At 36.1% G+C, this 26,191-nt stretch overlaps 1 protein-coding gene across 2 annotated transcripts in view; it reads right to left on the bottom strand.

Annotated features, from left to right (window-relative positions):
- The window catches only part of AOPEP (aminopeptidase O (putative)), a 198,336-nt gene that overhangs the window by 116,821 nt on the left and 55,324 nt on the right, over nt 1-26,191 (bottom strand). For both annotated transcript variants that reach the window (XM_086770415.1, XM_086770414.1), the window contains exons 7-8: nt 4,128-4,317; nt 2,227-2,333 (exon numbers count right to left, since the gene is read on the bottom strand). In XM_086770415.1, coding sequence (XP_086626541.1) covers nt 2,227-2,333; nt 4,128-4,317 — 297 coding nt within the window. The remainder of the gene's footprint in view (nt 1-2,226; nt 2,334-4,127; nt 4,318-26,191) is intronic.

Below are 26,191 nucleotides of genomic sequence, written 5' to 3'. Positions count from 1 at the left end.
GGCCAGGACATGAAACAATTTCAACACCAGCTTTATTCCACAGAATGAAATGGACTTCTCTAGTCTTCTTTGCTTTTACAAGATGAGAGACTGGATTAGAGTGCTTCTGTTGATGCTTGCCAGCAAAATGAGTGCCAGGACGTATTTCATACGTTTGCTTCAAACTCCGTCAGAAAATACACAGGATTCTGTCTGAAGTCTTATCCTGTATGAGCACTACAGTGCCACAAATTCCTTCTTCAATACTAAGATTTGCTGGTGCTGCCTTTAAGAGCTGCTGCCTGCTGAAAAGACACTTACCTATTTCTTTCATACCTGACTTCTTTTTTCACAGGTAGCTTATGAGATGCTACTATAACATAATATCAAACATCCATAATAAGAAGAAATATCATGCTGATGATCAGTTTGGTGAGTGGCTTTTGCCTAGTCTGAACAGGTAGTCATTTGTTGGATCAAAAGTTAATAGGATCAGCTGATGGGTTTTGGGCAGGGTTTTCCTGCTGTCAGGAGAAAGCACAGAAAATCGTATGATCATCCAGTAGAGAACAAAAAAAGTCTTTGAAGAATAAGCTTATGTTTGGGAAGAGTGGGTTGGCTGATTTTTTTGCTTCCTAACATAACTGACAAGAAGTAACAAACAGTTATCATATACTTTTAATGTCCTTATATAAAAGCAGAAGCCTGAACTAGCCTCAGTACAGACTCACAACCCAGTGCAATGCCAAGATTGAAATCTTCTCTTACATAACAACTTTGGAAGGCACATAGACATGCTTTCAAAAGGATGAAGTAAAGAAAAAAAAAACAGTAAACATGCAAGGAGACGATCTATTCAAGTCCATGCCACATTCTCCATAAATATTAGAGAATATTTATATCTAACTGAAACCAGTGGAAAGTCCTTCAATGCAACCGCAGGAAACTGGAGACATCAGAGAGGAAAAGATTGCCAGAATCCCAAGTTGGCATCATGTTCCTCTCCTGAAGTATATATTAGAGGCATATTTTTTCAAATAAGAAACAATTTGTCATTCTTTTATATTAGCATTGAGAATACTACTATGCAAAATGTAGGCAGCATGCTTATTACAGAGATTTACATCTACTAACTGTGGAAATCAATAGAAAGCTTAAGTTTCAATTTCTAGATAAATCAATCCTTCCTGAGTTTCAAACTACAGAGGATATTCCAGCCCTTAGAAAAATTATTTTGAAAATGTACACCACATACACATTTTACTAAAAGCAATAACTACATAATTAATGCAAAAGATTATAAATGTGATTCCATAATGCTGAAAATGGAACCATACACCCAGATAAGCCTCATATCACAGGAATGAATGTTCCTAAAGTACCAGCTAGGTACCCTGGAAACTTTTTTATTGGAGGTTTCTAAGAACCTGTTAGTAAAGACCTGCTTGACATGGTCTGTGTATACTGCCTGTATTTCAGGGAGGAGAATGGTCTACATAATCTCTTTAAATCTGTCTCTGTACATCTGTGATTTGGTCAGTGTAGGGCTAATTGGAGCTGGGATTAGTAAACTTGTTTTTCTTGGTCAAAGACTGTGGGGAGACAAGCAGCGGAGATGTTATGTAGCCACTCAAGATAAAAGACACCAAACAGAACAGCCCAGATTATTAATCATTAGCAAAGCAAGAATCTTTTTCTGATCTAATGTCTTTAGATATGTAGGAAGAAGTCTTGAGCTCAGCATGGGGTACCTAAAGATTAAAATCTTGCTTAAATAGCATTAGTAGTAGTTTCTAAAGAGAAAGTAGATTTATATAGTTCATTACACTTTTTTTCTTAGTTTTTTAAGCTTCAGTCAGCTTGGCACTTAGATATCATACTCCTGTATGTGCTTGCCTTTAGCCATAGAAAGTGAATCTGTTATGGCTTCGAACAGTGAACTTTGTTCAGGAAATACCCTTTTTTTTTCCCCCTGAATAGAGGCTCTTGTAAATCGCTTACAGACATTTTATATCAAACGAAATCCCATGGTTTTTGAAAGCTTTCTATAACAAAGAGAAAAGCAATTGTATTATACAGAAGATGAATAACCTAGTAAATTTAATGTAACTTTTTTCTTCAGAAGGAAATAAGGAAATGCAGTGGATTTAATCAGATGATTTGGATGCATATCCTTTGAAGGGAGAAAACAGTGGAAAACAGGAGAGAGAACATGCAAAAGCAAAGATTACACTGTCATATTGTTACCTTAAAACTTGCAGCTCTTCTTCAGAGTTCTGTACCTCATCTCTGAGTCGTCGCCAGCGAAGTAAAGCTTTCAATTCCTGCTGCCCTTTTACTTCATCATGTGACAGCTGCATAGTGTACAAAAATACAGACCACTGACTGCTGTTTCCCAACAGACAATAATAATTTTCAGACATAGAAACTTGTTTTGCTTCCCTTTAACATGCAGAAGATGCAGGAAACAGTACCAACATCTATGATAAAAACCAAAACAAACAAAAAAAACTCAGCTGCTGCTATAAAAATTAATGGCGGCACTGAGGAAAACAGAAGCCTTGCTGTGCGCATCAAATCAATAGTCAGTTAAATATTTCTTCCTGAGGAGATAGGCATGTTGTTTTCTCTTTAGTGACTGGCAATAAATGAACTAAATGTACAGTACAGATACCTGGCCTATCTCTTTTAGTGCCATCTTTACTCTTTCCAGCCTTGAAAGCAGAGCTGCCTTGTGTCCTGACTTCACTCCCCTTTCCCACTACTTCTGACACACTCGTGAAAGCTCCCTGTTGCATTTCCCCCGTTTATGTAATATTAACAGAAATGCTTGCTTATGAAATAAAAGTCAGGGTGTTAGCTTCCAAATAACAACTAATTTATGCTTCTCTATTATTAGAAAAGATGGGAGAAAGCAAAAGCAGCTAATATTATCCTGCATTACACCAACATTTCAGTCACATGAAATTATTGTCAGGCACTATGGAATATACTTATAATCCTATAATTATACAATTGCACAGCATCAAAACTACTCATAAATTCTAAAAAGGAAAAATAAAAGCAATAATACATTTTCTGACTTTATCAATTAACAAGGGCACTAATCACCCTGTTTTGTTGCTTGCTCGTCTCCATTCAGATACATGGAAGGGTGTCTACTACAATGAAAATGCTTTCAAGTGACTCACAAAAGCATAGAATTAATGTGAATTGCTCTTAGCAGAGGAGTGATAATCAGTGTAAGGGCAGAAATGAGTTTTAGATCAGAAGGGAAATGCAAAGTGTTTGGACAGCCTTCTTCTCTTTCTTGTTCCAGAAACACAGTAAGTGACAAGGAATTCTGTTTTGTTCAGTGCTATAAATATGCCTGATACTTAATAAAATGGAGGCTCGGAAGAGTGTATGATGTTGGTTCCCAGTCCCACCTGCTCTTCCACAGATGGAGCCCTGCAGACTTAAGGGGTTAGAATCAGGGTCTGACACAAGCACAGGAAGAAATGAGTAACACACAAAATGCCTGAAGTAGCAGAGGTATAACAAAAATAAGTATTGGATCAGAAAACCACTTTACTAGTTGACATGCAATTTATGAGCTTTTCACCTTAAGGCAGACAATGATTTCTAAGCCTCTGACATGAGGGTAACTCTTGCTGGGCAATATAAGAGAAAAAAAAGTGTAAATGCTGGGGCCCTATTTCATCATCTTCCATTTTGGTTTGAGGTATGCTTCTTGGCTGTCCACTGGACAAAACTAAATCACTTTAATTAGATATCTGGAATATTATAATATTCAGTGAGACTCTGCTGATTATTCCAGTTTCAGGAACACAACACAAATGGAAAGAATGCAGAGCAACTGTTTGATAGCTGAACCGAATTGAATATCACATTTGTGGGAGGGTAATAATTGATAAACAGATGTTTCCATTCTCATTTGCACTGACCTCTATCTCCGTAAAGACTAGTGTTCATTGTGGAAGGATTTTAAATTTTGTTTTAAATCAAGTTGTCATGCAAATTCCAGCAGTATTTTAAAAGACTTATCTTGATAACACAGGAGGTTTAATTTATATCTAATTCACAGCAGGGTTTATATTCATGTTTTCCACATAATTCAATTGAGAAATTATGTATTATTACCTTACCTGTTGTGCCCTAGCCCAAAATATATCTTCTAAAAAAGTGGCAAAGCCTTCACTTATCCACTCTTCAGTCCAGTCACGAGCACCAATGGCCAGTCCAAACCAAGCATGAGCAATTTCATGGCATAGTCGTGTTCCACAGAGATGGCTCCCTCCCGGTAACACACTCTGTGACAGGAAGATGATGTGTGGGCTGCACGGTAGGAATGAGTGACAAAATACATTATTGACCTGTTATAACATGCATTGCATGGCGATAATAATGTATCGGCTTTATTAGCCTTGTCAGGCTGTTATTACTATAGGTATGCTAGGTCATGACTGATAATTCACAGCTCAGGCGTTTTTAGGAATTATGTTGTACTTTTTTGTTGGTTGTCAGAGAATCAAACTAAAATTCTGACAAGCACTTGTTTTGTATTCAACGTCAAATAGCTATGACCTGTAAGAATAAATTAAACCAAAGTTTTATATTTTTCAACTTACAAGACTGATTTATTTCAGTAGAAGCATTTTCATAAAAGCCAGGATAACAAAAGATGAGCAGGTGTGAAAATAGGCAGCAAGTATTTATCAGTTAAATGATCAAAGCTGGAAATAAATAAAGCAGAAAATTTTAATAAAGAAAACAAATCACTATCCAAAAGCAACAAGAGCCATGTATAGTAAAGCACGTGTGCCTGTTAAAACAAGCTAAAAAGATACCATTTGATGATAAGAGTTCATCATTTCTGCAAATGCAAAGGAAGAACATCCTTTACCACAAGCACAGCAGTGAGAAAGAGACTCAATATTCACTAAATATCTGCTTTTCACAAGGGAGGAGAACAACCCAGTTGGCATCTACTCTATTTGCACTCAAGTACTATAAAAAGAAGTTGAGGAAAATAACTGTTATGAATTACTGTTCTGCTATTTAAAACACATTGAATTGCAAGTTACTGCAGTTCGCAACTCATGTTCTGCTGTAAGGCAATTTCTGCCATGCTTATAGACATTACAGACATTAACGTCTCAAAAGTTACGTAATTTCTGACATTAACTACATCTAGGAAGAAAAACTAGCAGAATTAAGCCCTCTGACTAACATGCAAGGGATTAACGGGGCACTGTGCCACAGATGGGAGTACCAAGGGCACAAACCAAGACCACCATCTGCAGAGTATTCCTGCACTAACTCTTGGCATCCATAATTTGCATTTCAACTGTTTTCTCAACTCCAGACAGTTAGAAAGGAAATAAAGCATAATGATAAAGGCCACAGGTCTTTAAAATTAAGCCTAGCCTTCCAAGCATGGGAGGGGAGTGCATGGCCTTAAGACATTTCCAAGAGTCAAATATTATTCGTCAGTGTTCCAAAGAGCTTCCCCACCCGCCCTACCCTTCCGTTGGAAATGTTAAAACACCCACAGTTTTCTTGCAATGAACTGAATGTCTGGAACTGAGACCCTGAAATATGATGCACCCTTAAAAAGAAAAACATACTCAATAACCATCTCCTTATAAAATAGTAATAGTCATCCAGCAAAGCAAGTTAATACATTTCAATCAGCTGGCATTGTAAGAAACAATGTAAGAAATTAAAGCACTTAGTAGAGGAATCAAGTCACAGAGAACAAAGCAAGAAAAAACAGCAGCTCTCTAAATCTTCGCCAAAATCAACTCTGATTAAGAGAAGTGAGGCAGGGGAAGAGGGGGGAAAAGTGCACACACAGAAGCTGCAGAACATGATGAACCTTTTATTATAAAGTCCTGATGAGAAGCATAACTACAGCTTTGGGGGTATTACTTTGGTCAATGGTAAGTAAATGACCCCTAACTGTGGCATGTGTACAGTGCTACAAAGAAAAACTGCAGAAATGGACCAAGTAAATAACATTCCAGACATACTGCTGGCAGTGTTTCGGCCATTTGGTTAAGCAAAACAAAAGTAACTTTATGCCTTATAAACAGGCTCACAGAATGGCTTGCGTTTTAAGTCTACTGTAGGTAAATACACAATAAAAGTAAAGATTGTGTTTCCTGCTTTTTCCAATCACTTAAATAACAGAAATGGAATGTTTGGACCGTCTTCTCATTTATGGAAGACTGATCTCACAAATCACTTCAGTGAGAAAAACATATAGGAGTTAAATTTTGGCCAAAGAATAAGACTACAACTTTCTACAAGGCCAAAAAAAACCCATTGTGTGCTGTAGCAGAATTTCATTTCAGAGTCTGAGTACTGCCAGCAACTTCCTCTCCTGAGAACACCTTAAATGATTCCTTTAATTTCGTTTGCTCTTAACAAGCAGCTAGATCTCCAATTCAGAGCCTCACACAGCAACAGATACCGCTACAGAGCAGTGCAACGTTATTAGTTTGGGGAGAAGTTTGATTCCATGTATTAATTTAAAATCCAGATTTTCTATTTCCAATACATGTTTGAATCCCAGAAACTTTGCTCCACCCCTAATGATACCAACCAAATCTACATTGTTTTACATCATCTAGGATGTACGATGTTATTCACTGCACATTGTTACCATCAATGTTGTTCCTAAACACTCAATAATTCAAGAAGTGTCTATGTGAAAAACAAGATAATCAGGATGATGATTAAATTGCAATAGCTAAAAACTTTTTTTTTTTAACCAGAATAGGAATTTGGCCCCCTTACCATCCATTTCATTTACTAGGAACAAACTATAAGGCTTGATAACCATTGCTTTCATTAGAATTGAAAAGGGAAGAAAACCATTCATACACTAGGAACAGATAAAAGTGATTCACCTCAGCAATTACATCAAGACCTGACGAGGTATGTGCAGCTTATAAATGCCTCTAGCTGATGTCTTTCCAAGTCTGGTCCAAGTTTCTAAAGCAGGCTAGAACAGGCTAGCTGGATGCGGTAAAGAAGATGGGAAACCTCTCCCAGTTAACAAAAAAATAAAAAACCCATGAGTCCTTCCCAGGAAGCTGGACAAGTTCCCAATGACTCTTACAGAAAAAGAAGTTAATGACTTGTTTTCAACAAGTAGACACTTGGTTACGCTTTGAAAGCAAAAGGTTATTATTCTGACCAGAATCACATCCTCATAACTTAGATCTTTGTATCATTTGACTGAAAGAAGGAGCAAGTTCCATCTTCCAGTTAAAGTGCAGTTAAAGGAAATCTCAACACTCTTAATTATGATATGAACACATATTAAGGAAAAACTGAGCCCCAAAAGGAAACAAATTTTTGGTGTGAAAGGCTGAAGGGTTTTGATGTTCCAGTCATCCGAATCCACCCACGTAGATGTTCTTAATAAAAGCTCTCTTTAATAAGTGAAAGGTTTCCAATGAGGCCTAGAGCTCTAAACAGTAACCTGACCAGTTGAGAGGCCAAATCTCTGCAAGCAATTTTGCAAAACTTTTTCTCCAGACATATGACTTAGGTGCAGGTGCCGCTTCGCACACAGGCTGCAGCAGTGTGCTATCTTTGGCTACTCACACATAATCAGATGAGACACACAGCACAAACTCGAGCCAAATGTACGTGCAAGAACTTAAGTACACATTTAAGCTGGGAACATGAAACTCATTTCTAACAGACTTGTTCCATGCTTTTTGAAGTAGCAGTTTTTCCCTCTTAACACATGGGGATTTGCAGATACATTTTCTTATACATTTATTGAAATAACAGAGCCAAGACCATATCAGCTGTAAAATTATGCTTCTTGAGTCAAAAGTAGCATCCAAAATCACTATTACAGAAGGAAGTTATATAATTAAAAAAAAATATTTTTCATGTTTGATAGAAATCCACATATTGCTTATATTTTCCTATTTAGAAAAAGGTAATCAGATAGTAAACAGATTAGACAGACAATTGTTGCACTTCTAGAAAAACCTTTCTTAAACATGTAGCAGGGAGAAGAAGAAATCTCTAAATATATTAGCATAGGAACACATTAAAATTAGAGATCTATATTTCAAGATTACTGGAATTTGAGAAAGTTAGACAATTAAATGACAGCTCTTTACATATAGTTTGTGCAATCTCTCTTCAGTTGCCTTCAACTTACATTATTCCAGTGATAAAAAGAACAACATTAGCATATTGTCTGCAGTTTCTGCATCAGACTTTGAATGCTAGTTTAATTTATCTTTGAGGACACTTGTGCCACTGGAATGCAGACACTAGAGCATGCAACATCCACTTACTAAGCTCTATAATCCCCAGCATTCTGGTGTATGTTACAGTCCAGTACTCAGAGAACTACAGAGACAACCAACCTTTTTAATCTCGTAGGTTTACAGTGTTCCAGAAACTCAAATATACATTTAGACGCAGTTGCAGAGACAAGTATCTGGTAGCCAGAATACTCCGAGTGTTGTTCCAGAAATAATGGAAACTTCTTTGTAAAGTTTTCCCTTCCTAATATCACAGTAGGAAACCAACAAGTGGCTGGAAGTTATTGCTCCAAGTCATTCTAGAGCAGAGGAATAACTTTTTAGTCCGTAAGTCATGCAATAATACAGTAGGGTAAGCAATAGGGAAAGAAGACCAGCGCCTGTGTGTTGGAAGGAGGATGGTATCAGCCAACTCAGTACAGCAATTCAACATCCAAACTTCAAATTTCAGTCAAGCACCTAATTGATGACCTGAACACCTGAGCAGCAGCTGCTCCATGACCTAGCAATCACTTCAGTCTTGCTTATTTCGCTGTCCCAAACCAGAGTAGTCAGGATGTGTATGAACAAGGGTGAAACCTTCTCAGGAGAAACTCTCTTTGTTACTGTTCAACAGCAAATCTGGTACTTGGCATAAAACTGAAGAAATTGTACAGTGAAAGGCAAAAGATAACACGAACCTAAGCTCAAATAGCTCGTACATATACTGAGTTTGCAACAACTCTTGGAATTTCTCATTATCTCCAATCTCATATTACACCAAATGAAAAGCCTGGAAGTAAAAACCTGCATAAAAAGACACTCATATTTATCACATACAACTGTGACATACACCACCTTCCAATGTCTTTGGACTCACAAGTCAACTATTTCTTTGATTTGTCCAGGCATTATTCACAGAGGAAGTTTTATAAATTTTCTTCAGATATCAAAATAGCTCTGGAACATTACAATTAACAAAAAGAAACTAAACCGCATTGAAAATATTGACTAGAGTTAACAAATGCAATTTTTATATGCCAAGAGACCTTACTTTGCTACTGCAAAAGGACAGATCATACTGACCAAAACAAAAAGGATACAGGTTTGATGTGCTTCAAAAAATAAACAAAAAATTTTATGAACTCCCAGCTGATACAGGATCAGCATAAAGGAAAACTTTATCAACCTATCTCATTCCCCGTAACTCAATTCTCTTAACTTTATGTTCACAAATTATCATGTATACGTTTGCATAAAATTACTCAAAATTTCAATCATAACTTGCTCTGAAACTTTTACATGGGTAAAAGGTCAAAGTATTAAAAAAAGAATCTCCACTGTTTTTAGATTATTTTTTTTTAACAACAAAAAAATAATAAAAGTTAAGGAACAAACCAAACTACTGAAGAATTTTTTTTCTTTTAAAATTACATCAGTGTGTACTAACTACATACAGAGTGATATAATCTATTAACTTCCCTGGACTAACCACAGGACAGTCAGTCCTAAAGGGGAATTCACATTTCTTATTTTTTTCTTAGGAGATGTCAAGTATAAAATGCAGAGTTGTACCTGCTAAAACAAGATAGTTATGCAGTTGTCCAACAAAATGCACATCTAGCAGCCAGGAAACATTTTGGAGGTTTTAATTTTTCCACCAGTATTGCCAAAAATGTGCCTTATTCTTTTCTATTTTTTTCTACAGCATGCTCTGTTTTGAAGTTCTAGCTTTCTTCCGGGGCTCAGCTCCTCTGTCCTCCACCATCCAACAAAAATACACGATGCTAAAATGGTGGACTGAAACTACCACTTCCTAAGAAGAGTTACAAGAATTTCCCTAGATCCAACTCTTCAGAACAGGAACACACCACAAGATTAACAATTGGGTAATAACGCAACTGATTTCTTTAAATAATGCTGTCTGATCCTCTCTCTAACATACAGAGAGCACACATTGACATTGCTAAGACAAAAAAACTTTAATTAGGGTTTTAGAAAAAGTCATAAAACAACTTATCTGTGGCTTATCTGCTGCAGTCATATCATAGTAATAAATCCTATGTGCTTCAAATGTCCTGACTGGGATGGAGACCAAGAAGGAAAGAAAGGACATTGTATTTCACATGTGGAATTCAGTCTGATGGTCTGAGGTCAAAGTATTGCCAGTGAGCTAACCCCACTTTGTAATAAGCTCATCAGGAACCAGAAGTGACAAGATCAACCAGCAGTCAACCCAGGTAAGAGCTGTGGAGTTCAGGAGCTATTCATCAGCTGACCTCTGATGCCCCAAGGATGCCTAACAGCAGCTCCAGCTCACTTCCTTTCATCTTAGACATTCTGTATCACAAAGAGGAACTTGCAGGGCATAAACCATTTTTTGGAGCTCTCCAGATTTTGTTTCCTAATGTCTTACCTAAGCGTAACAATATCTATTCATTTAGAAACTTCCGTACTCCCAGGATTTGTGACAGGCAGCAAACTGCCCGCTTGTTGTACAGAAAGAACAGCAAACATAGAAAATGATGGGAGGGGAAAGAAGGAATTACAGATTCAAAACCTCGGCTCCCATTAAGATTTTTTATCCAGATTTGTTTGAAACCTCATGTTCCAAAACCCACAAAGTAAAGGAATTATAATAATCAATTACACCCTACCGCCTAGTAACAAATGGCTACAATATTGTCAAAAATCTTACAGTTAGTTTTCAAAGAGAAACACCTTGAGGACTAAAGCTTTTCATCTTTTATGTCATAGAATGAATTTTTCATGTTTAACTGATTTAATTAACTGAGTTAGGAGTAAGTGCAAGTGAAGTGGTTTCAATAAATGCAAGAACCCATTTCACTCTTTAAAAACCCCTCTCTATATATTTTACAGAGTTCAATTTTTAACCTTCACACTTCATATGCAATTGCTCCTAAAAAATGTACTGACACTGCTAACATTTGTGCATCGGTGACATCCATTTCCAAATCCCTCACTAAGTATTCATAGTACAAAACTGCATTGTTTCATGGCAGGTGTTCCCAAACAAGTCTTACAAGCTACACAACTCAATTAGCTATTTTTTTTTTCTTAAAACCCCAGATATATTGGAAGTCAATCTAGAGTACTTCAGTTAAACAGCAAAGAAATCAAGATCAAGAAAATAAAAATATTTCTAGTTCAGATTGGTTTGTGAATAGTATTTTAGGATATGGAATTTTTCATAGAAGTATCTTTTTTTTTCATTTGATGTAAGACAGCTGATGCAAGATCACAACAATGATAAAACATATCTACTCTTGCTGACATGAGTAGCATAAGAAAAGAAGTTCAGAGGCTGAAGAGGAAATTTTGTTCATGTCTGAGGAGCCAGAGGAAATACCACGTTCCCACTAATTTCTAAAAGTAAGAACTTTTATATACACATATAAATGTAGTATTTGGTTTACATTCTGGATTTGCTAACTTCCAGATTTCATATGAAACTTTAAACACATTTCTCTGAGTGCTTCCAAATATTAGAAAATAGCCAAATGAAGAAAAGAAAAAAATATTATGCTATTAACCATTGAAAATGGTTAATAACAAATAATAGTGTGGAAAGTCTCTATTAGAACAATGTATTTATATTCATTCTCTCTCATTTAAAACTGACTTATAAGACAAAGACCACAAAATTAACCTTAAGCACTTGCTGAAATAAAGAAAAGTGAACAGAAAATAGCAACAGGCAGACATTGATTGTTGTAATTAATTACTGTAATTAATAGTTGTAATTAATTCATCATACTATTTTAACAAGAAGAGGGTAATGGAAACAGATATAGAGACACAGATAGTCACACCCCTCATTTTATAATATAAAATGGTTTTGTGTGACAATAATTTTTTTTTTAGGTGTCCTTCTCACATACCAAAGGGAAGACTAAAAAAAGAATCTCATTTTGTATTAGAAATGCACATAGCACTTGTTTCAGAGCCTTTTAAAACTATTCTTTGTATTCTTGCTAAAATGATTAATATGATGAAGAGTGTCCAACAACTTTCCTCAGTTCCAGTCTAAATAATGACATTTGTCACTGATGGATGATATTATTTGATCATGGATGGATTTCATTATTTGTAGCTTTCCATCACTGTTATTACTGGAAGACTTGGGTTTCCTTTCACTACATCATGAGGTTCCTGGCAGATATTAACACAGCTGAGAGCCGAAGTGCAAATAACCAACTATGATAAATAGCCAGACAGAAAGAGCAAAATGTATCTATCTGCTAAATGTATCTGTATCTGTATCATATGCAGTGAAAATTCGCTCAAGTTAAGGGTCTATCCATCAGTGGTGTCAAAAGGTGACATGGATAAGACAAAATAAAATAAAGACTGGGTCACTTTTTTCTTCATTTAATATAAAGAAGAAAGCTTTTATGCACATATACCAGAACAAAACAACAACAGACAACAACAACAAAAAAGCCAAACTAACAAGAAAAACGAAAAGCAATTGCTTGTTCTTCAAGTTTTTCAGGATTCTTTTCTCAATGTAAAGCTCGTGCTATCACTGTTATAAAAGCAGCAAGGAAATGAAATCTGCTTGAAGGCAGAAGTGGTTCTTATTAAATCTCTGCAAACTATAGTTAGACTAGCGTCACAAACCAAACCAAACTTAAGGAATGTCCTTGTTTTGTGAGGATTTCTATCACAAACACTTCAGCTGCAGACCAAGAAAACTCCAGATATATCCCTGAATTATTCAGGAAATCCCAGACATTAGTGGAAGAGAGAGCACTACAAATCCCTGGTATTTCTAAGAAAAAAATAAATAGAAAGGTAAAGCTCGGAGTTTTTTTTTTAAAAAGATCAGAACTTCTCCAATCATAAAAGAGGTACAGATCCAATTCTTTTAAGTTTTCAGTTCATATCTAATACACTCTTGCTTCTCGTGCCCACTACAAATGAGAAGCAAACAATGAGATTAAGGTAATTATCCAACTTGAATGTGATCTTATCTTTGTCCATATGCAGTATCACCCACAATTGCTTGGTACCTAGAAATTTGTTTTCTGAAGCCTTTCATTTTACTTAAAAGAATGGGTGCAAATCCAACACTGTCAAATCTATTCTGATTTTCAATATCTCTGCTAAAATGCAGTATTTCTACTATGCCTTTATCATCTGTGTATACAAATGCTACAACACTGCACACTTGTCTTAAAAACGGTTCAGGCAATAGAAAGTTAACTAACTGTCATCCATTACCTGTTTTTCTTATTTTTGTCATCTATAAACAGTACGTAAACTGATATAAAATGCATGCTTTCATTTTACTGAATGAGGATCCAATGCTTCTCCTAACATTGATTAATGAGATACATGTTGTTAGCAAGAGAAGAGAGAACAACATAGGAGAATATGCAATGGCTTCAAAATTATTTTCTTAGTTTATTCTGTGCAGCAGCTATACAAGCCTTCTTTTTCGTATGCATCAGTCAATAAGATATCTGTTGTGCTTTTGCACAAAGAACAAAGATGCCTTTATCAACTCTCGAAAGTCTGTAGGACAAACCATTCATGCCGTCAAACCCTCTAAAACCCTTTCAGCAAATAATGAAATCCATCAGTGACAAATGTCAACATACTAATTTGTTAAATACAGAACAAAAGCAACATTCAGAAGAGGTGCCTCATTTCGTGTTATATCAGCCCTTCAACTTGTAACAACTTTATGGCAGCCCACAGATCATGCAATATTAAAACAGAACAGCATTATAATGATTAAAACTAGAACAATCTACTCTCCTTACAATAAATGCTTAATAGTTGAACAAAACTGTAAACAAAATCTTTTGGGAACATCAAACCCTTTGCAATGCATTCATTTTCTTCCTTTTTGGAAGATTATTTCCAAGTATAATTTCACAAACAGATTCTTTTTCACACATAGTCACATTTATTGTGCTGGTGGAAAAATAAGATTAAATTACATCATATCCAGTGATAGAAAAGCGTCAGTGTGCCTCAGAATTACTTTATCCATTATACATGACATGCAGCTATTATTGTTGAATCACATAGCAGGGGACAGTTTAAGTGGAAATGGCTAGCATAACTGAGAACTGTGTTAATGCCTTATAAAAGAGTCACCTACTAACGACCTTTTATTCTGTTGCATCTTCTATCAATTCACCTTTTCATACATCTCCAGATTTGTTTCAGTCCATCATAAGGATTGAACAAATATTTTTCCTGTTGTCTAGGACACTGCCACAGAATACATTTAACTATTATTTTCAAAAATGCCAAAAAGAAGCAAACACCTTTAAAATCTAGAAACATATTGCAGCCAACATTTCTTCTGGAGATTTCTAAAAGTGGCCTGGTAACTTCTGCTCTGTGAATTCATCAAATAAACCTCAAAAATATAAAAGAACTTTTGAAGTTGTTACATTGAGAATGCCAAATTCTGTATTTGGCAAAATGCTAAGGCTAATACTGATTCTATTAGTAAGTATTTTTCCAAGTCCGAAAGGAAAGAGTGAGGTGGTTTCCTGCCTTGTGAGACCACAGCAAATAAACTACCATGGGTCAAAAGCTAATAATTTTGAGGTGATTTGGTTTTGTTTTGTTTTGTTTTGCTTTGTTTTAAATCACCAAGGATCTTAGATTTTAAAAAAGTAGAAAATTTTTGATTGCTCCCCATGTACTCTCCTGACAACAGTTGGGCAATACACTAAAACCTTTCTCTTTTTGTCAGAACTTACATTTATATTTACATGTGGATATTTACCACTCAAAGGAAGTGAACATATTCCAAAATTTCTACCAAAACCAAACAGAATCAAGTTTCCATTTAAAATCCAGTTCATACTAGTTGGATAACAGGTAACAGTTCCTGTTGGATACTTCCTTGCAGACTCAGTTGGGGCTATATCTTGTAAAATGGTTAAATTTCTATATATTCTATAGTCAGCATTGCTCAAATTTATTTTTTTTAAACGTCAAATGGTATTTGGCATTCATATCAATTTAGATTGATGATCATAAAGTTGTGTAAATTGTGTAATTTTTCAGAAAGTACAGATTGAAGTTTCCAAATAGCTAACAGTTTTACAGCCAAATCACCTCACTCTGATGTAAATCTAGTTCATCTGCACAGACACTGTAATTACATTTTTTGTTTTAGCAGAATTTAATGTCAAGTGGCAGAACACTCCTAGAGACTTGCTTCAACCATCAGACAGTGTGTCTCTGCTGTACTCTACATACTTGCTTGACTGCAACTTAAACGTCAGTATGGCAGTTTCATGTTAATTTTAGAGTAGGAAACACTTAAGAACATAAATTCCACACTGAGGCCATATTCTGGATTGAAACGTTGAGGCCTATCATCGTGTCCTCACCACCTGTTAGCAGTGTCACAGGTAGAAACAAGCAGCTGGTGCCCTCTCCAAGGCCTGACACTAGCAGGGACGGCACAGTGTCTGCCAGCGCGTTTCTGTGCTCAGTTCCAATTTCTGGAGAGAAAAGCTCTTTGGTGACAGCAATACATAACTCACTGTTGCCAATAGCTATCGCTCTATAGCGATACCTTCACAGGGTTAAATTTAGTTAACCGAGAATTCACTGCAAATATTACAGTTATATTGACATATGCAAACTGAATGTAGCTGTTTCTTCTCAGAAAGAAATGGAAATACCTTTGTGACTGCAGTGCAGTTTTGGGTTTTTTTTTTCTGGGAACTTAAAGAATTTCTATTTATACTTATGCACTATTGTGTTAAGTCAGGTCAACTGGCCAAGCAAAAACAGAAATTAAGCTTCAGGAGACAAGTAACATATCTAATCTGGCACTACCAGACAGCACAGTAACACCAGGATCTGTTCAAACTCAGAGGCCTGTTTCTCAGACCTTACAAGAAAAAAGTAAACAGCAGTAAGTAGAGACTGTTGGTTTATACTGGCCATAATGGCAGAATGGTTTGAATTTACAAGGATGTGCCCAGTGTGGTTTTTAAGACAAAGAAGTTGCTTAGTCCATAAAAAGAATTTGTTGAATCCTACCTTCTCTGCTAATAGCTCTCTTTTCAGAAATTTATGTGAAGCAAAGACTTTACATAGGCTGTAGACCTATAGTACAGCTTCATTTTATCATTCTCTCCTTCCTTGCAGTAAAGGCAGATAATTGTTTGGCTTTTTTAATGGGCCATCTTTGTGCCAGTAAATTAAAATAGTATTCCAATTGTTCTGGAAAAGTGAGTTAATAGAAGCAGTTCTCTCTTCACTGTTTTAACATGTTTCTAGCCTATCAAATTATTGCAGAGAAAACGTGATAACCCAAAAATCATGGGATTCAGAAAGAGGAATTCATCTGTAGATCTCTTTGTTCTAAGACATGCACATACTGCTTTTACATATATACTACATAATATTAACATGTAACGTTTAGCATGACAAATACATCACACAAAATCAAAATCAGAAAAGCAGCACTGGCGCTAAAGATTTTACTTTATTATGATACTGAAGGCAGTGGGGAAGATAAAAATTTCCCCAAACAGCTCAAAATAATGTTCTACAGTTAGTCAGAAATAACTTTGTGTTATCTCCAGACTAACAGTCTTGTCTCTGATATGCTGCATTTTTGTCTGGAGCACTGTACTGTAAGTAAAATACAACAGCGCTTCAGCTAGCGCTGAGAAGTGCACAAAATCTTACATGTGGAGACAGAAAGCTTTGAAACATCATAAGATATATATGTAAGATCTACAAGATAGTGGCAAAGCCATTTCAGTCACTAACAAGCAAGTCTCCTTCCTCATTTCATGATGCTTTGGTCTAATTTAGGCCTCTGAAAAATCTGCTTGGTGATGAAAGCCCTATGCACCTTTCCTTTGGTTCTCTACATGTTCAAGAAGAACAACAAGGCTATTCAGAATTACATCATAGCTTTAACTCAGTATCTAGCACTACTAAACTGGTGGTCAAATGAGAAATGTATTCCTGGCATTGAACTCCCTGACATTTACTTGACAAAATAGCTCTGTATACAACAAATGAGAAAGAAGCTTCCAGCAAATTCACTGTACTGGCTCTTTGCAGTTTGAAACACTACCTTAAATATCACTTTCAATCAATTTAAGCAGATGATGACCATTTTCCAAGTAATCTTAAAGATGCCTGAAATTCGAAAATTATGTTATAATTAAAGGAAAAAGAACCTTTATAAATATCAATGCAGCATCATAGCATGAATGAGAAATGAATATGACTGTATTGTTCAATTTCAACATTTAAAACTAGTCTTAGAAGTAAAAATTTTTATAAACTTATAATACCAAAGCACATCATAACCTCCTCTGTTAAGCGGAGACATAACTTACGCAATACTGTAGGAAAAGCAGGCAGTTATCACAAACCAGATGCTTGCCACCCGGCAAGAAAATGGACTGGCCTTTAAATTGAAAGGAATGAAACCACCTATTTCCTTCATGCTACAACAGACAAAGGAAATCCAAAAACCATCCCAGAAAACAGAGGTGGTGTTTTAGTCGCAAACCACAATCTCCACGCAAATTTTTCATATTTCAAACCCATACATCTCAATTCATTTCCCTCAAACCCATCATAGTCTCCATTCCCTCACAGAAAACGGAAGCACACAGCACTCTTCTCTCCTCCTTGGAAGCACTCTCAGCAGTCTACTTGTCTTTCTGATCTTCCAAAGGACAAAACGTTCTTACATGGGCTCCTCCACCCATTTCAACAGTTTAACTGTCAATCTGTATCATGAGATCCCTACCAGTCCCAAAGCAAATCTGCAACAGGAACAAATGGGTGGGAAGCATGTGTGTGTGCAAAGAAAATTCATATGACAACACTCAGACTGCAATGTATCACATATCATCCCTTGGAAAAATGAAAAAAAAGTTTCAAATTTCCAGTCAAATATAATGACCCACAACCCAACCAGTGCTAACTTTTATAGGACATACTATAATATTTTGACAGTACTCTGAAAAATTCTATAGTTCCGTAGTTCAGCCTTTCTCAAAAAACCCCCAACTTAGTAAGCATGATCAGAAGAAATCTATACCAGAAATTAAATTACTGAAATGTAAAATAAGGCAGCAAAATCTCTTTTTAACCCCATTAAAAGTTTAGGGTTTGATGGTAGCATTGACACATATTGGAAAGTGTGAGGGTTTTTAATTAATGTGTTTCTTCTAGAAATAAAACAATGCTGCAATTATTTGGATGGAACAGATGGAAGGCGATTTCAGACGAAATTGTTTTGAATTTGCAACTGATATAGCTTAACATATATTAAGAGTTCTATATAAATAGTTACTTTACTCATACAGGTATGAAAATCTGCTTTTACCTTTCAAAGAATATTCTTTCCTATGAGAAATGTTTCAAAAAGCTTCTTTAAAATTAACTATATACATTAATCCACTTCTGAAGAGAAGAATTATCACTTTTACTTTAAATATAGTGGAGCAGACACAATGATTGTTCTCAGGATACAGAAGTCTGCTTTTCATTCCTTCCATCACACCTCAATGAATAAACACAAGGATACAGAATAATTTGGAGATGGCCAACACATCAGAGGAATCTGCTCTGTATACAACATAAAAACCTTAAAAATTTCGCACTGGCAGAGAAAGTACAAAAGCTAGCAAATTATTTTTTCAGATGTTTGGTAAGAAAGAATTGTAATAATCATCCCTCATTTTATTAACTTTATCAGGGCATTCACTGCAGAAGTCTCAGAACAGTGATAAATCAAGCTATTATTAATACCTTAATCACTACTGCCCAGATTCCCCCCGATGTGTCCTATAATATCCCTTCTCCTTTCAACAACTTTTTCACTGTTATTTAATGAATGTTCTTAGGTATGCCATTGAACATTTCCAAAATGAGCATGTGGACATCCATATCATGATAGAACAGTCTATCAAGTCAGTTCTATACAAACAGCCTTCTCTACTTGTACTTACATGTCAAGGAGGAAAACAACAAAAATTAGAACAGTTTCCTACATCTCATGAAAGAGGAATAATCTACTGCCAAAGAGACCTAACTCACACCGGTTAAAGCCTAGAATAAGCAAATTATAATGATTAGCTGAAAGTAAAGTTTGTTGGAATACCTGCTTTGACACGGGAGCATTACTAATAACAATACACACTAGCCCTACATTTTTAAATCAAGCAACCTCTGCAATAAGTAGAAAGGAATCAAAACAAGAAATCCACACCATTGCTTGAGGGATTTGCCAGATTTATTGTCACTGTGAAGATTAAAATCACTCACCATTAAGAATTGTATGTATGCGTGCCATTCAGATGTCAAAAGTCTAAAAATTATGTGATCAAGAGAGTGGCTTCTAGGCAGGTAATAAATAAAGAACAAGTTCAAAATAAAAAGGTTGAAAAACATCAGAAGAATTACATACAAAGGAGCTATCATTCCCATTGCGATCAACAGGCATAGGACTATGCTCAGTGTAGTTGCAATAATAGTAACAAAACTTTTTCCCATGGCTTAAGATAACAAAAGCTAAACATAGCAACATGAAAGAAGGTCATTTGAAACTACCAAATTAACAGAAATGAAGCAGCTCACTAATACTTTGTAAAAACTATGGTGTCAGCATGAGTGTCCATGTTTGTGCTTTCAAGCCTAATGAATAAATACTAAGCAATCTCCCTGAGCATCAGAGTGAAGGGAAAGGGAGTCCTTCTGTACCAGGGTATTTTAGTGCATCACCAACACTTTTCTGCCTTTTTTTTAGAGCAGTAAAAACTGCCATATAAAAACAAAAATAAAAAGTTGCTAGTCTGTAACAACTGTGGCAAGGGGCAGTACAGGACTTTCCAACCGCATTTCACATTTCTACTCAAACTGAATCTGCTAGAAAGCTTAGCATCTGCAAGCAGGATTAAAATATTTTTCTTTTTAAATCCCAACTTTATGACAAAAGGCCTAAAACATCTAACTGTCTGAAGTTAATAATAGATTATGTAGTCCCATCCTCTTTTCCAGAAGAGATATGTCTCAAAGCATCTTACAGATCCCCTGTAATTCCTCCTTCGGCTACATTACAAGCATCAGATGGGAGCCAGAAGTAACACACATGACCACAAACAAGCTCTTTATCCCTCAGTAAGATCCTTAACTACCAGCTGCTTCCTTCAAGTTCTTAGTAACATTGTCATTGCAGTTTAACTCTGCTATACTAACAAGCCGGAACTAATCCACAACATAGGTAAGCTCTAGAGGTGTCACTGTGCTTACAATGGCAGTCACAAAACTCTTAGGAGACAGAGTAAAATCCTAGATTTCCGTATGGAACCTTAAACCACACCTCAGAAAGAAGACAAGTTTCATCTCCAATCAACTCTCATTGCCAGTCAAAATCCTCTCAGGAAGATCAGGTGGTATTCTACTCGGAAACTAAACATACTAGTTAAGTATATACACAAAGGAGCAGACAGAGTTGGATCAAGAACTAGCAACATGATGTTCCTGGAGGGCTATAATGCTCCCCCATATACATCTTCTATATATGTCAGCAGCATCACTGAAGGGATGTATGAGAGTATATGTATCAGAAATCTGGATTTAGGCATAAAATAGCCCAGTAAAGGAGAATCCCCAATCTATAATGCTGGTTTATCCAGGGCATGCAGAATACACTTTTCTTCAAGGAATTCCATACTGTACTATTTTTCAGCTTAAACTTCCCAAAGGCATTTATCTTCCTTCCTATGTAATGACCAAGTAGTGATGTGCAGAAAATCTGAATTAAGCTACCACCCAAATAACACAGCCCACTCCTCAATGTCAAGAATCACTCAGTTTACCAACCCCCAAACTTTATCAGTTTTGTTTATTTGTTCAGAAGGAATTTCCTTCAATTAAAAAAAAAAAACAACAAATATGTAAAGAAATAGTTCTTCAGTTAATTGTAGACATATGCAGGCAAGTCTTGAACACATACACTGGACTGGTAAAATAGAAAAATGACAGCAGCCTTAGAATTGAAAACCAGGAAGAATTTAGATCATAAATACGTTACTGTCCAGCCTCTCGTCTTCCTGGCCACTGCAGGAAGCTTTATTTGATAATTTGACATAGTCAGAATGAAATTTAAGCCGGTCATATTACCAAAGCAGAAACAGCATTACCAATGTGGTGTAAATGCAAGGAACATAAGCAAAGCTGCTAACAGGCTGTTGCTCCCTAGAGGTACAGGGCCTGGCTGCATCAGAGGTGCAAGGCATATGTTACTGGGCAGGGGCAAGATTTTGCTCAGACACAAAACAGTTCATCAGCTTTGGGTCCTCCGTGCCAATCAGAAAAACGTAACTTCAAAAATAGCTGAAAAAAGGAAAGCAAGAAAGGCAACATAGAAGGTAAACATTTGCAAGAATCACAGTATTTCTCTGTGTTGACTGTTCTGAGACCTTTTAGGGATCCCCACACAGAGAAAGGAAAGTGACTTATGTTCATACATTAAATTTATTTGAGAAAATGCTTAAAGCCAAGTTCAGTTCTTCAAATGTATTCATATGTCTCTTGTTATTTCAATGGGAGAGAGACATATATGTATCTCAGGCTAGAATTTTATTCTAATATTCACATGTATAAAATATTTCAACACATAAAGTTTTGGGCAAGTTTATAACTGAAGTTTAAAAATCATGATAATTGACTGGCAATGACTGACAGCAGGTCTCTAATACCCAGACAAGAAGACTATTCACATCCTGAACTGAAACGGGAGGGTGTAAATTGAGCTAAATAAAGAAGATATTCTCATTGACTAGCAATTCTCACCACAAATTAGTTATTTGGTAAAAACATGACTCTTACAAATAAAAAGAGCTGTATCCAAAAATGATTCCATAGAATTAGCAGAATCTAATAAATCTGTAGAAGATGAGACTCTGTGAAAGAGTGAGCATTCTTTGTCAACAGCAGAATCAGAAGAAGCACCACTATTTTCTTCCTTTCTTCCTATGAGCATAGGAAACTCAGCCAACTCCTCCTTACATAAGCTTATGAATCAAACAAACATTGGGAAAGAAGAGCCTGCACCATCTGGGTGTGACGACAGGGAGGTGGGTATCTTCAGCATACCGACGGCACGGAAGCACAGACCATCTCAAAAATTCCCTCTCTGTCTCCACATGAACATTAGACAAATTGCCAGAAGAGATCTTTGCAAAACACATTACAAAACAGAGCCCAGGAATAATGAGCACACAACCACCTCATTCTCTGGGATCTCAAAAAGGAATATGTGAATCTACTGCACAGAGCTTCGTCAAAGGCTTCTGGAGCAGCACACTGCTCTCTGCAATTCGCACCCCAGAAAAGAAAACCCCAGATCGTCTTTATTTTCAAGTTCCTTGTCCAATGAATGCTCCAGGTCACATTCAATTTAAACATCATGTGGTAGAAAACAATCAGGTGCTGGCCTTTGCCAGAACTGCTTCACTGCGCCTTTCTGACTTTTGTACACAAAATAAGAGAGCAGATATTTTTAACTAAGTTGTGAACACTGACAATTTAACCAGGAAAAAACAGCCTATTTTAAAAGAGAATACATAGCACTCTTCAGTCGACTGGGAAGCTCCAACGATCCTGTCAGTGTCAGATGCGTATCTCTCACGTTAAGTTTCTCCTGGCCATAAATGGCAATGGATTCATCTCAGATCGCAAGTAGCGACTCTCTCAGTAAATCCATGACCCAGGAAAGGAAATTATCTTGAGGATCCTTGTTTCTCTATGGTATAACTGTGGAACTGTAACAGCAGCCTACATTAGCACAGTTCTTTCAATCTGAACACTGCCTAATTCTTCCTATGAATTATGCACTTGGGAAAAGGCAGTTGGGTTTTAAAATGCTACATATAACACAACTTACTGTTCGTCTAATTACTGTGGTAAAAGTGAGAGAGAATCATAAAAAAAAAAAATTGTTTCCAGGAGCACAATCACTTAGATTTTAAGTAACACAAATTCATTTGTATGCTATTCATATTTACAGTTGTTGCAAACTCGGTTTATTTAAAAGTACCACACAAAATAAGGAGGACTAGTTATTTGCAAATTTTTACAAACTTGTAGTTTTTTAAAATTTACTTCAGAAGTTTAGAAGATACAAAAGTATGGACTAGCAGACACAGAATCTTTACCTAAGCGAAAGCCAGTACTGAGAGGCAGTACAGAATAGAAGGCGTGCATTGCCCTCCATGCATTCAGTGGAGAGCACAAAGAAAAGCTAGGTGTCTACAAGATACGGACTCTTTCTTCTAGAAAGTGCTGTATCAGCTCAGGTGCACATGTGCAAGTACACCCTGAACATGTATACTGGCAGTCACTCACAGGAGGCACTACATGTAACCTTTTTCAAACCTGTATGGCCTCCAACCTGAACCTTAAGAAGGCAGATGCTACCATAACAAAAGCAGGGATGTTATCACCGCCCTTCCAGTCTCTCATTTAGGAGTCCAAAGACAGCTTTTTGTTGTGGCAAAAGTATTGACATCCACAGTTTTCATAGCGTCTAGGAGATCCTAAGCTGACAGCAGCATAGATACCGTAGTTGTCCAGAGCAAACACCTTAAATAACTTACATACTGTCAGACTAGTACTTAATCAACTCAGGTGAAAAGCCTGGGCTGCTAGGAAGCAATTGCAACAGCAAGAATTGCTAATTTAGTCTCATGACAGAAACTTGCACACAAGATTAAAAATCTTGGTCCTATACTTGATACCCAACACAAAGAACACAACTAAATTCTCACTTTTCTTGGTTCATTCAGAAGTGAGAGTCTCTGTAGGTAAACATGTCAGATTTGAATTGAGCTACCTAATTTCTTCAGATAGGTCATCAGTAATCCAGTCGCGTGAACACAAGCAGATAGTTTGGACTACAATGGCTCTATGTAGAAAAATACTTTAAAAATTACATAAAACTAAACAACAATGAAAAATCTCTTCTTTTAGAGTTTTATCTTATTCCAAATGTCCAGCTACTGGAAGCATGGATATCTTTGGAGGAAGAAAGTTGTCAATTGTTTTAGCCGCAACTTAAAAACACTCTGCACACAGAATCTACTTTTTTCACTCTACATGCAGTATTAGTGGTAGTAACTACAGCGGTAACTATACTGATAATACATGCCAAAAGATACACACAAGTAGACACACTGCATATTCCAAAACATAAACTCATTTTCAACTAATATAAAAATGCATAAAATTGACTATTCAAAAAATCACAGGACAAAATACCATACAGACATGGAAGACAATGCTAAAACTGTGTAAGAAAGTGGCTAGCTATGATTTATAATACATCTCACATTTTCAGGCAAGTCAAGAACAGAAAAGGAAAAGATCAGTGTGATAACAGGTTATAAACAGGAAGGATTTATTCTTTTATCAATTTGGAATGGTAAACACAAAATCTAATCAGAATGAAAAGGAACAAACTGGCAGACTAAAAGAAAACTTAATGTAATAATAGCCATTTTTTAATGTGATATTGTATCATTACCTTCACAACAAGATTACAGCACAACAATATTACATTCAGAACTGGGTAATTTGTGCTTGACTGCATCTGGTTATGCAAAAGATATAAGGTAGATGGCAAGCTTTCTAGCACATCTATCCATCAACAGAGACTAGTTCAATTCAAGGTTTTATTTTAGTTTATTTTTTATCCACAGGAAAGTTAGATTTATAAACTAATTGGGAACTATCACCTCTTTCATTTTTTTTAAAGTACCACAGTCAACATCTTAAGAATGCCTTGCATTTTCAGACATACTATAGTAGATTAAAATATCTAAAACTATGTGTCTATTTTTAGGCATTCCACTCATGTCTCTCTATTTAGGTATTTCTTTGGCTCCTATAATCTTGGTATCTAAGCACTGATCCATATGTTATGTAGTTAAAAAGAAAGAGTATGCTCTCCAGATACAAAAGCATACCTCCTACTGATGTCAATAGGAACCCTGTTAAGAAAATGTTATGCCTGAAACAACCCAGTAATCTTTAAAAATAACATCAAAAAGACTATGTAAAACTCAGGAAAATGGTTATCCTTCCCTCTTTGTGAGCATGCGATGCCCATTAGCATTAATAAGATTTATGCAGTGTTACAAAGAGGAGGACATATTATATCAAATCAAAGTTTTTTAAGCCACTTATGGTTATGAAATTTCCTAGCTGGTTACAAAGCAAGGGCAGCAATTTGAGGAGGGCTGAGCACTTTCTGAAAAATAGTGAACACATTCGGCTCCCAACTGAAGCTGAGGGCATGCAACAGAACAGCAGTCAGGCCTCAGCTGGACATCTAGGTAGTAATACTTTCAAAAACTATCAAATATATTACTCATTATGTGAAGAATGAAAACTGTGGAGAATGTTGTCTTTTTCATGAGACTGAAGAGTTATGGCAACTCTGAGAAAACCTGTGGGAGAAGCAATAATGATGACTAAATGTGAAAAGACGGAGAAGAAGCAGCGGACCATACAAATGTTCTGACCTCTAGAAATGCCAGTAGTTCTCTTTACTATAATGCAGCTATTAAGATTTTAATGTCATCTTTAGTGTATACAATGTTCATTTCACTTGAAATTAATCTATGTTAAAACTCATTCTAAGAAGCAGGATATCACATAGGAAGAAAAAAGAAGTGTAACTCTCCTAATCTTTTGGCTTGCACGGTTTTAATGGTCTGCTATCACAATAATGTGATTTATGTGCGACATTAATTGTAAGCAGAGATAAAATGTAGTGATGGAAGTTTGATATCTTCATCTGGATCACCTCACAGAACTGACAGCTCTGTTCTGTTTTCAAGGTGGTATTATTGGTATTTCTGTTTTGACACATTCAGTATTCT

This window comes from Chlamydotis macqueenii, chromosome Z, assembly GCF_036417535.1.
Source record: "Chlamydotis macqueenii isolate bChlMac1 chromosome Z, bChlMac1.mat, whole genome shotgun sequence".
Classification (NCBI taxonomy): Eukaryota; Metazoa; Chordata; class Aves; order Otidiformes; family Otididae; genus Chlamydotis; species Chlamydotis macqueenii.
The sequence above is the reverse complement of the archived record's forward strand: the minus strand, read 5'-3'. Positions and strand labels throughout refer to the sequence as shown.